The 18492-nt window shown below is 41.9% G+C and overlaps 1 protein-coding gene across 1 annotated transcript; it reads left to right on the forward strand.

Annotated features, from left to right (window-relative positions):
* The first annotated feature begins 14349 nt into the window (after positions 1 to 14349).
* Positions 14350 to 18492, forward strand: pcna (proliferating cell nuclear antigen). The gene is given in 6 exon segments (NM_001007920.1): positions 14350 to 14687; positions 15748 to 15845; positions 16631 to 16698; positions 17060 to 17254; positions 17480 to 17603; positions 18205 to 18492. Coding segments are annotated over 6 exon segments (786 nt in total). The 5' UTR covers positions 14350 to 14466; the 3' UTR covers positions 18285 to 18492.

The raw sequence follows: 18492 nt of genomic DNA on the forward strand, positions 1-18492 counted from the left end.
GACCTTATTTCTTCTTTTGGCCTTAAATACCACCTATATGCAGATGACATCCAGATATATTTAGACACCCCTGCACTAACTGCTGATGTCCAAACCCAGATTGGTAACTGCCTCCTGGCTATCTCCTCCTGGATGGACCGACGCCAGCTCAAACTTAACCTAGCTAAAACAGAGCTCATGGTCTTCCCGCCCAAACCTGGCCCTCCTCCTCCTTTCACCATTACTATTGATGGCATGACCATCAACCCTGTAAATTCTGCACGCTGCCTTGGGGTTATCTTTGACCAGTCCCTCTCCTTCTCTAACCATATTAATAACACTGCCAAAACCTGCCGCTTTTTCCTCCGTAATATTGCCAAGATACGCCCCTTTCTTTCACAAGCAACAGCTAAAACACTAATCTATGCCCTTATCCTTTCCCGCTTAGACTACTGCAATCTCCTACTAACCGGCCTCCCAGACTCCCACCTCTCTCCCCTGCAATCTTAAACTCTGCTGCCAGGATCCTCCTGCTCTCTCCTAAGAGGGATCCAGCTCACCCTCAATTAAGCTCACTAGCATGGCTGCCTGTCAAGCAAAGGATAGCTTACAAAATCCTTCTGCTAACATTCAAAGCCCTTCACTCCTCTGCTCCTGACTACATTTCTTCACTGGTCTCCCTACATGTTCCTGGTCGTCTCCTCCGCTCCTCTCAGAGCCTCCGTCTCTTTACACCATCCACACCCACTGCGCTCTCTCGTCTTAAACCTTTCTATCTCGCTGCTCCTTACCTCTGGAACTCTATCCCTGAATCCCTCCGTAGGGAAAACTCACCCACTCTCTTTAAGAAAAAACTCACCTGTTACCTTCTGGAGCACTAAGACATTATTTTGCCCAGTCCTGCGCTTAAGGGCAAATGCCCATACCTGATGCACTCTTACCTTCCAGTTTGTGCCTGTATGTCACCCAACCACTCAGATTGTAAGCTCTACGGGGCAGGGACCTCCTTCCTACTGTGTCTCATACCACATGGCACTTATATATATATATATTTATTGTATTTATTTATTATATCACTTGTCCTCCCTGTGTGTAATTTTGTATTCTGTAAGACTGTACAGCGCTGCGTACCCTTGTGGCGCTTTATAAATAAAGTTATACATACATACATACATACATAATGGGTCCTATACCTGTACTAAGGCCCAAACAGCCCCCCACAGGCTGAGTCAATGGTCTGTGACATTTTACAGCAGCCCCACTGGCATTTGCCTGTATCTACAGATTGCCAGCCCAGTCTTGGACACACCTAAACCACAATATTTAGAGGTGTACAACCTGTTACAGATCTGTATGATATGGGCACATCCCAGGATGGAGCAACAATGGGAATTCTGCAGTTGCAAATTTGTTATCCCTGTATGGCATGCTCTCTAATAGAGCAAATGTCAGCGTTGAAGAAAAATCAAGTGACTCATCTTCGCTGGAGGGTTTCTATAAATACACTCTCACAAAGGATTATTTTAACCAGTGTTAGTGTGTGGTGTATATTGGGTTTTAAAGAAATAAACAAGAATTCTTGATTTGCTGCATACACTGAAAGATTGTTTGTTCAGCGAGGTCACTCAATGAGCTTTTCCCGATATGCCTGATATGAGGTGGGTGATAGCGGACTGTTATATCGGGCCAAACAATCAGATCACAGCGGCAAGGGTAAAGCTCATTGGGGCGAGGCCATCACTATGAGGAGTTCTGGAACCATATAAAAGAACAAGGATATATATATCCACAGGAAAAAATGGAGCACTCATGGGGCTTATTAATGAGTAAAAATGTTTTTATTATTAGGGATGCACTGAATCCCGGATGTGGTTCTGGATTCAGACCGAATCCAGCCTTTTTTTGATGCATTGGGTTCTACCGAATCATAATTAGCATAGCATTCCAAAAGGGTTATATGGTGGGGGGGGGGTTTAACCCTTCCCAATCCTAATTAACATAAACTGAATCCCGGTTTGGGATTCGGCAGAATCCATCAGGGTGGGTTTGGGGGTTCGGTGCATCCCTATTTATTATATATATATATATTATGCACTGATCAGGTAGATGGAATGTGCAAAATGTAACACACGAGTTGACAATGAAATGTTACGATTGGAGAGGCTTCAATGTAATGGGAGCAGAATGATAGTAAGTGCCAAGAGGGATAGGTGGGATGATGTGGACTAAAAATAAATCACTATGGAAAGGTTCATTTTTAAATGGTACCAATGAATAAAGAGATGGCTTTAGGAGATGTTGAGTAGCCCTAGTGGTTGTGCAGACTGAGACAAAACAGTCCTTGTGGGGCATTATTATTTTTTTTTTGTAAAAAGTGGCTGTTAGGCACTGTTCTTTGTGTCAAGTGTGTAGTTGGGGCTTAAGGGTGCAGGTTTGACAGGTTTGACAAATGCTCCGAAGACATTTTTTCGTAATGATCGGTATTTTGCGATTTTTCGCGACTTTTTCGTAGCCGTTACGACTTTTTCGTAAATTGTCACAACTTTTTGGTAGCCATTACGATTTGCGCAAATTGTCGAGACTTTTTCGTAGCCTTCGCATCGAGTACGAAAGTTTCGGATTCCTTCAAGCTTCAGTATCGTGACTTACCTTGGGCCGGGTTGGAGCTGCAGAGTGCCATTGAGTCCTATGGGAGACTTTCCTTGGGCCGGGTTGGAGCTGCAGAGTGCCATTGAGCCCTATGGGAGACTTTCCTTGGGCCGGGTTGGAGCTGCAGAGTGCCATTGAGCCCTATGGGAGACTTTCCTTGGGCCGGGTTGGAGCTGCAGAGTGCCATTGAGCCCTATGGGAGACTTTCCTTGGGCCGGGTTGGAGCTGCAGAGTGCCATTGAGCCCTATGGGAGACTTTCCTTGGGCCGGGTTGGAGCTGCAGAGTGCCATTGAGCCCTATGGGAGACTTTCCTTGGGCCGGGTTGGAGCTGCAGAGTGCCATTGAGCCCTATGGGAGACTTTCCTTGGGCCAGGTTGGAGCTGCAGAGTGCCATTGAGCCCTATGGGAGACTTTCCTTGGGCCAGGTTGGAGCTGCAGAGTGCCATTGAGCCCTATGGGAGACTTTCCTTGGGCCAGGTTGGAGCTGCAGAGTGCCATTGAGCCCTATGGGAGACTTTCCTTGGGCCAGGTTGGAGCTGCAGAGTGCCATTTAGCCCTATGGAAGACTTTCCTTGGGCCGGGTTAGAGCTGCAGAGTGCCATTGAGCCCTATGGGAGACTTTCCTTGGGCCGGGTTGGAGCTGCAGAGTGCCATTGAGCCCTATGGGAGACTTTCCTTGGGCCGGGTTGGAGCTGCAGAGTGCCATTGAGCCCTATGGGAGACTTTCCTTGGGCCAGGTTGGAGCTGCAGAGTGCCATTGAGCCCTATGGGAGACTTTCCTTGGGCCAGGTTGGAGCTGCAGAGTGCCATTGAGCCCTATGGGAGACTTTCCTTGGGCCGGGTTGGAGCTGCAGAGTGCCATTGAGCCCTATGGGAGACTTTCCTTGGGCCAGGTTGGAGCTGCAGAGTGCCATTGAGCCCTATGGGAGACTTTCCTTGGGCCAGGTTGGAGCTGCAGAGTGCCATTGAGTCCTATGGGAGGCTTCCAAAATCATGCAAAGTGTGAAAGTTTTGCCTGCCGTTTACGAGCGCTCAATACGAAAAAGTTGCGACAATATACGAGCAAATCGTAACGGCTACGAAAAAGTCGCGACAATTCGCGCAAGTCGTAATGGTTACGAAAAAGTCGTAACAGCGCCGAAAAAATCACAAAAAATACGAAAAAGTCGCAAAATGTTCGTTTTCCAATCCAAATTTTTCCCATTCGGATTCGTGGATTAGTAAATCAGCCCCCTAGTCTGCGCTCCCTTGTCATTGCTGCCGCCGGTTGTCATGTGGTTGTCATGTGGTGTCATGTGATTTCTGTTTATACTAAAAGGTAAGAGTTGCCCACACATACACCTAAAGCTGCCCATACACGCACAGATGTAATTGGACGGAAATATGTTTCATCCAATTTTCAGACCTCGACGGCTCAACAATTTTCGTACCGGGGCGATCGGTTGTTTAGTCATTCGGACAGGTTAGAACATTTCAGTCGGATAATGTGCATGTATTGTGTATCTGAAGCTATCCTTGGGTGACCTACAATGTATTTCAGGGCATAACTTTTGTACGAATAGTCAGAACATTGTCTAATTTGTTATTTTTAGTACTTTAACCCTACAATTTCAATGTGAATGTTAGTTTTATATAATTTCAATAAAACGTATGCTCGGTACCCGAACAAACGTAAATGTACCGTGTATGGCCACCTTTAATTTAGCAATGTGTTTCAACATTGTTTTTTTGTTTTCTTTAACCCCTTTAAAAAAAATGCCACATGCGCATATGTATAGGTATGTGCATGAATAGGTATTATCTCAGGCTCCATGGAAAACAAAAGACTGTGGAAACACAATAGAGGTAGGGCTTTGCATAGACAAAAGTTAAAATATTGTTGTACTAAGCAAATCTCATAGAAAACACATGCAATAAAAAAACATTTTTTGACCTTTGCCATAAATACATTATTTTTAAATGTCCAGGATAGAAATTAATGGTTTATCACTTTCCATTTGCCATATTTTTTGTTGGGTAAATGGGTTTTTAATTCTGATGTATAGATTAAGCATATAGTTTATTATTCATTATTTTCCGCCACAAATATGCCCAACGCAAATAGAGATAGGTACTTGCCATTAAAGTCAGTGATTGCCTGTATGCGCTCTTAAGAATTATATCAGTGGTTTTTTTCTAGAGTTCCAGCATCATTGCTTTTGCTTTAACCTGTGTGCTTGATGCTTCAGATGGTACACTAGAGCTCACCACAGAAAAATTTGGAATTGTTGTAGTTTTGCTGCATAGTAAATCTTGAAAAGTAAATACTTTTTTCAGCGACTTTTAGTGCTAAAAAAAGCCTAATTGAAAAGAAAAAAATCAGACTGTTAGTAAATGGCCCCCTTATTGTCTTTTTGTAATTTGGTGGACATTGTGGCTAGCATTTGCTAGCATCACTTCCAGCGCACCAATAATGCCATTAGCCCTTAATTCACTGGCTGAAAATCAGTAGAGCCAGATGCAACCCACTAAATAAACTCTGAAAATACTTCCACGTTCAGACTGGTAGCAATGCCAGGCTCTCATTGTGTCCATAACTGTAAGAAAAGCGTAATTTATTAGACCAGGCTCGGCAGAGAAACCGACACTCCTTGCAAGTACATGCAAGTGCAAAGAGCCCAAGTACTTTTTAGAAATGGCGTTAATGCATGCACCATTTGGTGTCCATTTTAGTGTGTTGCACATTTGTAATGATGTTCCTTATTGACCCTTGCTAACTGATCTGATATGGCATATACTGAGAATAATCTTGTAGATTGCAGTTACTTTTTTTCTGAGGATTTTGCCAATTTAGCAGGTATACAGATTTTAGTTGTTGCCAGAAGAACCAAGTTACCTCTGTCATGGAGTATAATCTAAAAAATGTATGAATAAACAGCAAGGTGGTTTGTTAGATTGACTTATTTGGCTGCAGTTGTGCACTTTAAACCCACTGCAACAGTAATTGTAACCTATCATTCCTTTAGTGAGAGAGAGAGAGAGAGAGAGAGAGAGAGAGAGAGAGAGAGAGAGAGAGAGAGAAAAGGGATAATTAAGGGAGCTATTAGGGCGCCTCTGTCTGCTCCTAACCAAAATGGTGCTGCACCTACCAACTTCTAAAAACAAATCTATATACATTGTATTTGATAATCAAAATGGGCAGGGTGTTGTCAAACAGGATCATACTTTTCAGATGCTTTGAGCAGTCGTTTTCTGCCTTTTATGACTCTTTGGCGTTGGGCTTATAGTTAGGAGCCTTTGCTAAATATTGCTCACAAGATATGAATGAGGAGCTTTATGAAAACACAGAGAGGTGACAGAGTAAAACAGTTATACATAACAGAAAGATCAATAGGCATACAGATTAAAGGAACAGTAACACCAACAAATGAAAGTGTGTCAAAGTAATTAATATATTGTGATATATAATGTGCTATTGCCACTGGTAAAAAGTTGTGTGTTTGATTAAGATTAAAAAAAAGGAGAAAAGGCACATTTTACAAAGCAGATTACAGATACATACATAGTATCTGCTTTCATTTGCAAATAAATAACTTTAAAACAATCAAATATAGAAAATGAATGCATAATGGAAAGTTGCTTAGAATTACATTTTCTTCCTTTAGGCAAAGTCTTATATTTGTGTTTTTCCCCCATAAATAGAACAGGACAATGCTAAAACTATGGCTGTTGTTAGCAATGGAAAGCATTTCTACTGTTATTACCTCATTCATAATTCATTGCATAACAGTAATACGAGCCAGTCTGTGGAAAAATCTGTGCTGCTCTCGAGAAAGGTTGAAGTATGTCTATTTTAAGAAGTAGAACTGTAATTATTTTTTATTTTAGCTATTACAGGATGGCAGCTCTCCTTTCAGCTTGAAATTATGGTCTGTAGATTCCTGTTGTATGCTCCTTTTGTTTAATATGATGGAGCTATGACCAACCAAGATAAAGGAGAAATAAACATCCAACAAGTGAATTTATCTAGTTCATAAAATACATTTTTAATTGAGACTTTCAAATGCAGAAAATGCCTAATTGATTGATTGCTGTAGTTTTTGGTTTCAGCCACTAGAGGGTAGATGTTATCATTCAGAACCAGTCCCTGCCATTGGAATCTGAATATATATATATATATATATATATTATAATATTTTGCACTTTGCCTACTGCGTGGGGCACTGTGAAAATCGCTGCAGACCTGCGGCCTGCTCCTTGAATTAAATACTGCATGTTAGGCAGTACTTGTTTCAAGAGAGGCAGGGAGGCACAAAAGAGTCCCCTCTCCCAGCCCTATACTTTGTCTGGAGCTAACAGGAGGCACAGCCCACATCAGGGCTCCTTACTGCCTACTCTAAGGTAAGGACAGGGCTGAGTTGTGCCTCCTGATGCTGCTCAGAGCACTAGAGTGCAAAAAGCAGCAAGTGCAAGGGTGCAAGTGTAAATGAGCCCTCTTGTGCCTCTTAATTATCTTGCGCTTGTGCCCCCGGTGTCATAATTGTCCCCCTAAGTCTAGTATGCTCCTGTAACAGTGGCAAAGTAGGGGGGCAGTATCAGGGCAGGGGACATGTCATTTAAATATTAGCACATTTTTTTTCAAGATTGTGGCCACAATAACAGCTGTACCGGTTTCCTACAGAAGTCCTGTAGCCATTGCTATGTTTTGCCAGCAGACAGGGACAGATTAAATGATGGGGAGCCCCTAGGCCCACCCCTGCTTGCAGTCACCCACCTCCCTTTCTGCTGTCTAATTCCCACTACAGATATGGCCCAGGTGAATGCTGCCCCTAGAATCCTGCTACCCAAGCCAAGGCTTTTGTGGCCTTCCTACATATCCAGGCCTGCAAACAGGTCTGTACATGACCTCCATCAAATCACACTACATCCTAAACTCCTAAACTAAGAAATAGAGAATGCCATTACCATCAACCTACCCCATAAAAATAAGGGAGATAATGATCCAATCCTGGATTTTTTTAAAATGTTATTCCACTACACTTTGATTTTCTATCTGCTGCTTTCCTAAGCTGGCCAAAAAAAAAAAAAAAAAAAAAGTCATTTAAACATAAGTGTAACCCCTTTTTGACTGTAAAACAGACAATGATGATCTAGAATGGCTATAGAGCAGTGCTGTCCAACTTCTGTGGTGCCGATGGCCGTCCTACATGGTGGAGGGCCAATAATGGAAGCCTGTTTTGACCACTCCCCTTTTTTAAACCACACCCACTTGAACCCACACCCGTGTTATCACATGACCATACCCATATTAATGGTGGTAGTACAGCAAAAACTTGCCATACTCTGCTTTCCCTACCCTGCCTGTGTGTGCCATACTCTGCCTGCCCTACCCTGCCTGTGTGTGCCATACTCTGCCTGCCCTATGCTGCCTTTGTGTGCCATACTCTGCCTGCCCTACCCTGCCTGTGTGTGCCATACTCTGCCTGCCCTACCCTGCCGTTGTTTGCCATACTCTGCCTGCCCTACCCTGCCTGTGTGTGCCATACTCTGCCTGCCCTATGCTGCCTGTGTGTGCCATACTCTGCCTGCCCTATGCTGCCTGTGAGCTGGCACTGCTCCTACAGTTTGCACAATAACTATATATTAAAAAACTTTTTAATTGCAGTACCATCTCATATATGTTCTTTTTGTAGTGTTTATTTGTGGGTTTCTACTGCTCCTACAGTCTACAGTCTGAGGTGTGAACTGGTGATCAATGTGGGTGATTTCAGCCTGAGCTTGAGGTGTGAACATTGCAGGGGTGAACAATGTAGGGATTAAAAGGTGTGAACAACACAGGGGATTACATTTTTAAACAATACAGGGGGATTACAGCCTGAATCTGAGGTGAGAACCATGTAGGGGGCCACCAGGTACAGTACTGATACCATTTATGGCTTACACAAAGGTAAGCCATCAAAGCAGCCAGACAAGTGGGGGGCCACACAGAGGGGGGTCGTGGGCCTCATGCGGCCCGCGGCCCGCCAGTTGGACAGCCCTGCTATAGAGCATGGAGTACACTGGACTTGCATATGCTGTGTGCAACAATAATGAAATAAAGGACACGAGAAGGTTCTTGCAGCAAACTCAAACAGAACTGGTTTTACTTTCCAAGACAATTGATACACAGGGTCAGGCAATAATACTCACAAATGCAGAGCAGATGGATTGGCAGGTTTAATGCAGAGCAAGCAGAGTAAAGATGCACCACTGTGGAGAGTAGCTTGGGTAACAAAGTCCTTAGGGTTTCTACTTCTAGTGGCCCAGATTCCATACAGGAGACCTGAATAAGGAAAAACAAGGCTAAGCCTGATACCCTTGTCACTACTGCGGTCCCTTTACTAAAGCAGCAGAGCCTGTAAAGAAGAATACACCCAGCTATCTCTGCTGGTTGGAGCACCTAGAATGTGCTATTACAAACCATATCCTGCACTTACTAAATCCTCGTTCAAGTGGTCCTTGTTCACTGACTTCTTTAGAGATGATGGCTTTCTCTAGGGCTGAACAATTCTGGGCCATGTGGATCCCAGGCTTCCTGGAACACATCCACACAGGTGAACTGCTGAAGGTCAAGAAGGAAGATCCACCCCTAACCAAACACTATTTTAAAGTGTGGCAACAAGTGGCCATACCTATAGACCAATAAAGTACACTCTATTAAATAGCAAAAATAGATATATGGACTTCTGCCCAGTAACAATGGAAATATGGAAGGTAGGATTTAAATCTATAGGGATTGTTAACCCTATAGGTCAGCAGACCTGATGCCTCTCCCGCAAACCATCCACCCCATACACTTTTGAGAGATCACCATTTACAGTCTCACCTCCAGTGTAGCTTTATGCCACCCTAGTGCATGTCCTTTATATGAATCTTTCCAGACAAGTTTGCAGCTACAGCTGTACCTGGGCCAATAACCCATGCTGCAGTGAACATGAACCACTTACTTTCAACTGACATAACGCTCAATGCTTTCCTTTTGAATTGTGTTGCCTACAGCTTAAAGGAACAGTAACACCAAAAATGAAAGAGCTTTAAAGTAATAAAAATATAATGCACTGCTGCCCTGCACTGGTAAAATTGGTGTGTTTGCTACAGTAACACTACTATAATTTATATAATAAGCTGCTGTGTAGCCACGGGGGCAGCCATTCAAGCTGGAAAAAAGGAGAAAAGGCACAGGTTACATAGCAGATAACAGATAAGTTCTGTAGAATACAATAGTGTTTTATCTGTTATCTGCTATGTGCCTGTGCCTTTTCTCCTTTGAATGGCTGCCTCCATGGCTACATAGCAGCTTATTTATATTAAAGGAACAGTAACACTAAAAAATGAAAGTGTTTTAAAGTAATTGAAATATAACGTACTGTTGCCCTGCACTGGTAAAACTGGGGTATTTGCTTCAGGAACACTACTATAGTTTATATAAATAAGCAGCTGTTTAGCCACGGGGGCAGCCATTCAAGCTGGAAAAAAGGAGAAAAGGCACAGGTTACATAGCAAATAACAGATAAGACACCATTGTATTCTACAGGGTTTATCTGTTAGCTGCTATGTAACCTGTGCCTTTTCTTCCTTTGAATGGCTGCCCCCATGGCTACACACCAGGGTTTATATAAACTTTAGTAATGTTTCTGAAGCAAACACAAAACTTTTACCAGTGCAGGGCAGCAGTACATTATAGTTTAATTTCTTTAAAATAAATACATATTTTGGTGTTACTATTCCTTTAATTATAGTAGACTTTCTGAAGTAAACACACAACTTTTACCAGTGCAGGGCAGCAGCACATTATATTTTAGTTAATTTTATACACTTTCATTTTTTGGTGTTACTGTTCCTTTAAATTACCAGACATGAATCCTGCTGGAATGCAAAATTTCTCAACACAAAAGTGGAAAGGACAGAGCAAGGTTCTGCTAAAGCAAAGAGTCCACATAGGAAATCACTGGAAACCATTTCTCCAATCACAGATGATGAGGGCCTATAGCAGGTCCAGATTGGGATTCAACATATACTAAGGGGCCCATTTATCTGAATGAGTATGAATGAGAAAAAATCATATTTTTTCTAACTTTTAGAACTTTGCATATTTTCTATGATATTTTCGTTAAATTCTGCTACTTTATCGTGCTTTACGTCAATTTGTGCAACAAAATCGTATTTGTCGCAACGACTACGAAAGTTTTGGAATTCATTCAAGCTTCGGTATGGTGACTTTGTTTTAACCAGGTTGGAGCTGCTGAGTGCCATTGAGTCCTGTGGAAGGCTTCCAAAATCATGAATTGAAGGTTCAAAATCAGAAAGGTTTTCGCGCCGGTTATGATCATTCGGATACAAAAATCCGATCGATCCACGATATCCGAAGATCCGATCGATCCACGATATTTTCGTACAACCACGATACGAATTTTCACGCAATTAACGCACATCAGAAATTATCATATTTACTACTAATTTTTGCCAATCGTACATTTAAACATCCAAAATTCAGACTTTGATAAATGTGCCCCTAGGTCTTGAAATTTCAAGTACACAGAGGACACATCAGCCTTCCTCATTGGCCCAATAAATAGTGCCTGTCTATGGCATCTTACAGAAGCTGCACTGATATTTGCCAGAAACTACCCATTGCCAGTCCAGCCTGACTTATACAGACACCTCCCCACCAAGGGTTTAGCTAAAGTACATAGTTTCCTCTGCAGTACAAAATCTCTTACTGCTTCCCCAACTATTTCAAGACTTCCTGAAGTAATTTCCAGCTGAAAAAAATGCACCATGTCCCTCTTGCTATACTGTAGGGCAGGGGTCCCCAAACCTTCCTTACCTGTGAGCCACAGTCAAATGTAAGAAGACTTGGAGAGCAACACAAGCATCATAATGTTCATGGAGGTGCCAAATAAGGGCTAAGATTGGCTATTATGTAGCCTCTATACACAATATAAGCTTACAGGAGACTTTATTTGGTAGTACAACTTGTTTCTATACAACCAAAGTTTGCCCAAAAGCCAGGAATTAAAGAATAAGCACCTGCTTTGAGGCCACTGGGAGCAACATCCAAGGGGTTGCTGAGCAACATGTTGCCCCAAGCCACTGGTTGGGGATCACTGCTGTAGGGGGTGCATTCTCTTAGGAGCAAATCATGGTTTGGCATGATCCATGTAAAGTACACTTTACATTACTACTTAGAACATAGTATACAACCATTTGGTCTAAATGATACCTAGCTAAATGCTACCAAACCCTGTTTGAAGCTATCTAATTTATCTGCGGATAAAACTACATCTGGGAGAGAATTCCACAACAACAAAAAACCCTTTTCATGCCTTAACAAGGAACGTCTACTAATATAAGTGGATGCCCTTGTGTCTGCTGGAGAATCTACTGGTAAAGAATTTATTATATGATCCCCTTGTATTTTTACACAATATTGCCAAAATCCGTCCCTTTCTTTTTACTGTAACAGCTAGGCTGCCCATGCATGCTCTCATCCTACCCAGACTTAACTACTGTAACCTGCTACTATTCGGTCTCCCTAACTCCCATCTTTCCCCCCTACAGTCTATATTAAATACTACTGCCAGAATTCTCCTCTTCTCATCCAGGAGAGTTCAGGCCCTTCCCCTGCTAAAGTCCTTATCGTGGCTTCCCAATAAACAAAGAATATCATACAAACTCCTTCTCTTAACCTTCAGAGCCCTCCATTCCTCTGCCCCTCACTACATCTCTTGTGTCTCCATATGGTCCTGGCCGACTCCTTCGTTCCTCGCAGAGCAATCGTTTGGTTGTGCCCCCCACTACTACTGCTGTTTCCCGCCTTAAACTTTTCGGCCTTGCTGCCCCTTACATTTGGAATGCCCTCCCTGATTTCCTCCAGAGAAAATCCTCCCTCAGTCTTTTTAAAACTAAACTTAAAGACTACCTCTTGGAGCACTCACCCAGCACCTGATCTTATAGTTATCATATCCGTGTTCAGTCCTGCTTCAACAGTGTAATCAATACCAACTTGGCCTGCCTCTCCTTTTAACTAAAGGTGGCCATACACATACCAATATTATCATATGAAACTTTGTTTCTCATGATATTCGGTGTTTGTATTGAAGGAGACGAGGTGACTGATATTGCCAAAGGCCTTGAATATCGGCCATCTCATCAATCAAGCGGGATAGAAAATTTTGATCTGGCACGTTTGAAGGTGCCTGAGAAAAGGCAATTATTAAGCTCTGAATCATCAGATAGGGGTAGAATTATTTTATTTCTAACTACATATCTGACAATTCAGCTCTGAATGATAGAGGAGGGTATGACCAATGGTTGCAGGAAAGATTATAATTGTAATGTGTATGGCCACCATAAGACTTTCCCTTAACCAGATTAGTTAGAATGGGTTTACAACAGCAATGATCAACAGCAGTCTGTAGGATGCTGCATAAGGATGAGTGAAGCCTCAAAATGTAATTTACAAAGAATATGTTACGAATCCAAACAAATTGCTCCAAAAAGTCTGTGTCTGATTTAATACAAGACCTATATTCGTTCTGGTGACAGTCACAATATATTGGCTGTGCCTTGATCTTGCAGATGGTGCAATTTTTTGATCTTGTGGATGGTAGTACTCACAGAGCCTCAGGGGATTTTACTTAACCCTGAGTCCATTTGAGCTTCAACACTGGCTGTTCTGGGGCAGTAGAGCTTTTGTTTTTTGGCCTACAAACAAGGCTGGAACACTTAGGGGCTAATTCATTAAACCATGATTTTTGGGTGGTTAAAATCATGATTGGAAAAAATTCGGAGTAACCACAAAAATTCTTTTCTCGTACGAAAATATCGTGGTTGCGTTCCGAATTTTCGGATCTGAACGTTCGTAAACAGTGTGAAAACCTTTCTGGCTTTCATAGTCTTCCATAGGACTCAATGGCACAGATCCAACCTGGCCAAAAGATAGTAAGATAGTTTACCAAATTGAATTCCGAAATGGTTGTAGTCTTTCCAACTTTTTGGTAGAAGTTAACGAAAACCATGAAAAAGTCATGGAATTTTAACAAAATTATTGTGGACATTGTGAAAAGTTCTACAAATTAGAAAGAATAAGATTTTTTCTCAAAAACAAAAAGATTGTGGTTTAATGAATGGGCCCTATAATTTTGCAAGTATTCTGGCCTTCGCAGCATGCATTCCTATATTTATATCTCCACCATTAATTACATTGGCATCAAGCATTATTTTTACAGGCCAGGGCAGTAAAATTTTGGGCTCAGGTGGCAGCCCTGGGGTAGGGAGTAAAGGTGGTAGAGAGTGATTGGAGGTGTAATGGGGCATGATAGTAAAAAATGTAAAACATAGAACTAATATGTCTGCGGTTTAATATATAAAAAAATTAATGACCCCATCCTTTCTGCATTTTCAGGGCCCCAGTAACTAAATGTCCTTTGGGTCTGTTGTCACTGACCAGAACTAGTATAGCTAATCCAACAAATTACAGTTATTTATATTTATTTTTCATATTTATTAGGTGTAGAGTTCATAATGGGGCACAAGCAAAGCTTATATAACGGAGACCATGGTGTTTCAGTGACAGGGACTGACTGCACAAGGAAAGATATGAGGGGGCGGGTCATAATTTTGGCGCCTTACATTCGTATAGTGACATCACCACTATAATATAAGCGGCGGAAGGCCGGCTGGCGGGCTCATTTTGGCGCCGGAGCTTCAGTTGGGAGGAGGTACCACAGAGGTACTAGGGAATTCAGCTACTGAGCTCCGCCATCTGCACCCCCGGCACACTTCTCTCTTTCCCCCAGCTCCGTACAGCCGTCACCATGTTTGAAGCTCGCTTGGTGCAGGGTTCCATCCTGAAGAAAGTGCTGGAGGCCCTGAAGGACCTGATCGATGAGGCGTGCTGGGACATCACATCGAGCGGCATCAGCTTGCAGAGCATGGACTCCTCGCACGTCTCGTTGGTGCAGCTCACTCTGCGATCGGACGGCTTTGACACCTACAGGTGCGATCGCAATCAATCCATCGGCGTCAAGATGAGCAGGTAAGGAAGCTATGTGGGCGCTTAGTAAGTGCGCAGCACTGCGGAGATCACTAGTTGAAGGGACGGGCTAGTGCGGCAGGCTTAATGCGTCCAGACTTTACTATTGGGTACACGTAGCGCGATACACGCTCTCATTTTATTGTATTTGGCGCAAATATGTATTCCATACATACATATTCCCCCCCCCCTCTGTCATGGACTTGGCCGATCTACTCCCCCCCCCCCCGCCTCTGTCATGGACTTGTCCGTTCAAGTCTCAGTGATTGCGCGCGCAACCTGGCTTCCCGCGTGACGTCACATACGCGCCAACTTCAACAAAGCCGCCGGCTTGGCGGGAAACCGGCTCATTGTGCCAAGCTTCAGCAGTGCGGCCACTCTAATCCAAATGCCACAGGATAGTTGGAAAATAAGAATTTTATCAATGAACCGAAATAAAATTATTTTCCTTAGTGTTGCCTCACTTTGTCTAACACTTCCCCTACACTTCACTGAGGCCCACAGCTGCTCAGTGTCTTTTCTTTAATGGGCCCTCATGGGTTCTATGTATATCTTTATAAAGCGCTACTTATGTACTCAGCGCTGTACAGTAAAATACATTAATACAAATGGGGTTAAGATAATAGATACATACAAAGTATAACAATAAATACAAGATACAGCTGCAATAAGTTAAGAGTCAAAGAGACAAGAGAATGGAGGTCCCTGCCCCATATAGCTTACAATCTATATAAAAAGGTAAAAGGAATACGCTGCTGTATGCATCTGGAGTGTTGGAAAGCTCCTTCAATGGGGATTTTTTTGTGCCGCCTTGCTTAGACAGGGCCCCTGGTTTACTCGGATTGTAAGCTCTACGGGGCAGGGACCTCCTTCCTATATATATATATATATATCTTGTCCTCCCTGTGTGTAAGCTGCGTACCCTTGTGGTGCTTTATAAATAAAGTTATACATACATACATTGGAGTAAAATGCCCAGGTTGCTTACCAAGATGTCTACCTTTGCCAGTCTCCTGTTTGGCATTATATATAACTATATATCTATCTTTACTTTTTTTCACAGTATGTCTAAGATCTTGAAGTGTGCTGCAAGTGAAGATATCATTACTCTGAGGGCAGAAGACAATGCTGATACAGTTACAATGGTGTTTGAGTCGCCAAGTGAGTATTTGCAACATTACACTTTGGTTTTCATACCCTTCATGCCAATAAGTAAATTCTTTATTATAGTAGCTTGGTGCTTATTTCATTGGCTTGGAAGGCAGGGCTAAAACAGTTATAGGTAATGGAACTTTTTAATGGATTTTTATAACTATAGTATCTTGATTAATTTGTGCTAAAATAGAAACAAGAAATGCTTGAATTACTGATTATACTGTACCAGCCTTCAAAGTTGTACAAAGCAGGTAGCCATCTTGGCTCTTTTTGTGGCCTTGTAAAATTTCCTTCTGACATCAAACCATGTTAAATTCTGATCCAGAAGGCACTGGTCACTACTGATAATAAATTAAATTAAATTAGGCTTATGTTTTAAATTAGTGTGCATATACTGTATATTTGTGCAGTTTAGAAGTGAAGTTTAGGGGTTGTTGTAAATCATTAAAAAAAAAAAAAAACTAGGTTTCTGTCATAGCTATTACAGGGCATTATTAAATTCTAATGCTAATTGCACTGGTTTTTAAGGTGCCAGTGATAAGAATCTGAAATACTATTCAGCCTTATCTTGTGACGTTTATATTCCATATATGTACAGTATATTGTCGGTCCCTAAGCACAGAGCATGGGCAGTGAATCAGCAGAAAAGATGTGGAAGCTATTTGAGGGCACATATCTTCCCTGCTAAAGGGCCGTGTTTGCCTTGGGCTGGTACAGAACCTCAAACAGTGAAGCATTTCTGCCCAACGTTTTTGTTCTGCTTAAGTTTAACTTAAATGTTTTTAATTTAGATCAAGAGAAAGTTTCTGACTATGAAATGAAGCTAATGGACCTTGATGTGGAGCAGCTGGGCATTCCTGTAAGTATATTTTTTTAATGTTTAAGTTGTTGCTGATTTTTGTCTGCTTACAAAACAGATTCGCTAGGATCACTGTTCAAAACGTAACTGGACACTTTTTGATTGTCTATTAGTTATTGCAAAATTTAAACCCAAAGCAGTGTACACTCAGTTTGTACACTTCAGTTGTTTTGGTTTTTATAGTTCCAGTCTTGGGGTTTCACAAAGTTCTAAGGGGGTAATATACATGCTGCTTGTAGAAACTCCCCTTCCTCTGTACCCATGGCAGTTATGTGACCTCTTATGCCAGTCTAAAGTAACCCTGTCTAATGCAGTTAATTTTGGATTGCACTCTGCTAAATTGTCTGGTTTCTCATGACAGGAACAAGAGTACAGCTGTGTAATAAAGATGCCATCTGGTGAATTTGCACGCATCTGCAGAGATCTAAGCCAGATTGGTGACGCAGTTGTTATTTCTTGTGCAAAGGATGGGGTAAAGTTCTCTGCAAGTGGAGAGCTGGGCACTGGAAACGTAAAGCTGTCACAAACTTCAAATGTGGATAAAGAGGAGGAAGCTGTAAGTGTTTCAAAACCTATAGTGTCATTTTGAAATGTAATAGTGCCACTGTATATAGATGTGACAAGGTTCCCCCAGTGTGACCCTTGGTTAATTCCCACGTTGTACACTTTCCTTCAACCCCAAGTAATAGTAGACAAGACCACAGCAAGTCATAGCTTTAAAACTTTGTTAGACTTGAAGTGACCATTGTTTTTTTTTTTTTTTTTTTTTCTTGTTTACCAGGTTACAATAGAAATGAATGAGCCAGTACAGCTTACATTTGCTTTGCGGTACCTGAACTTCTTTACCAAAGCTACACCCCTGTCCCCAACAGTTACACTCAGTATGTCTGCAGATATCCCACTTGGTGAGTATATAGGGAAGCAGCACTGCATTGTCCTGGTATTTCTTATTTTGAAACATGCTGCATATGCTTTGCCCTAAATGTCTGCCATGCAGAGCCCAGAATGTATTCTACATTGATGTGCAAAATCCACTTGTCTGTAAGGGGCCCTTGAGTACCCCTAGATGCAGTGTTTTCAGGGCTGCTGTGAGTAGGTGCTTTAAAAACATCACTATTGCCTTTCCTCAAGTCAAATAATTTATTGTATTGTCACAAGGTGCAAACATGAAAAATAAATACCTTAATGAGGAGAATAGCTCAGTATGTCAGAATGTGCTGTAGGGAATTGTGCAGTCTGTATCATTGTACTTGCTCCATTTTTAGGCTCATGCTGTTAGTAGTGCACTGCTTACATCCAGACTATGGAGAATAGTAATGCTTCTAGGATCAAAGTTATTTATGAGCATCCCAAATGAGTACTTTATAAATTATATGTATCCTAGTGGCTGAATGAATTGGTCACAATGATGTATCCTATAATCCAGAACATGTGTACATATTGCAGTAACACGGGTAAAAGTTTTAGTTTTTCTAAAATTTTCCTTTTTTTTTTTTTTCTTTACAGTTGTGGAATACAAAATCGCAGATATGGGTCATGTGAAATATTACCTGGCTCCCAAGATTGAAGATGAAGAAGCTTCATAATATCTGAACTAGCTTATTTTATAAACCTTAACCGAACGTCAGATGGCGCTTTTTGACACCTGCCTTGTGTTAACAGCTTTGGCTGAACATACCCAACCTGTAACAACTGGCTGTACTTCTAGGCATGTCTGTAGATATTCTTGTAAATATGTCACAATTTTTGTAAAATCTCTGCCCTATGAAGTCAATAAATCTTTGTAATAACAAA

This window comes from Xenopus tropicalis, chromosome 3 (assembly GCF_000004195.4).
Source record: "Xenopus tropicalis strain Nigerian chromosome 3, UCB_Xtro_10.0, whole genome shotgun sequence".
Lineage (NCBI taxonomy): Eukaryota > Metazoa > Chordata > Amphibia > Anura > Pipidae > Xenopus > Xenopus tropicalis.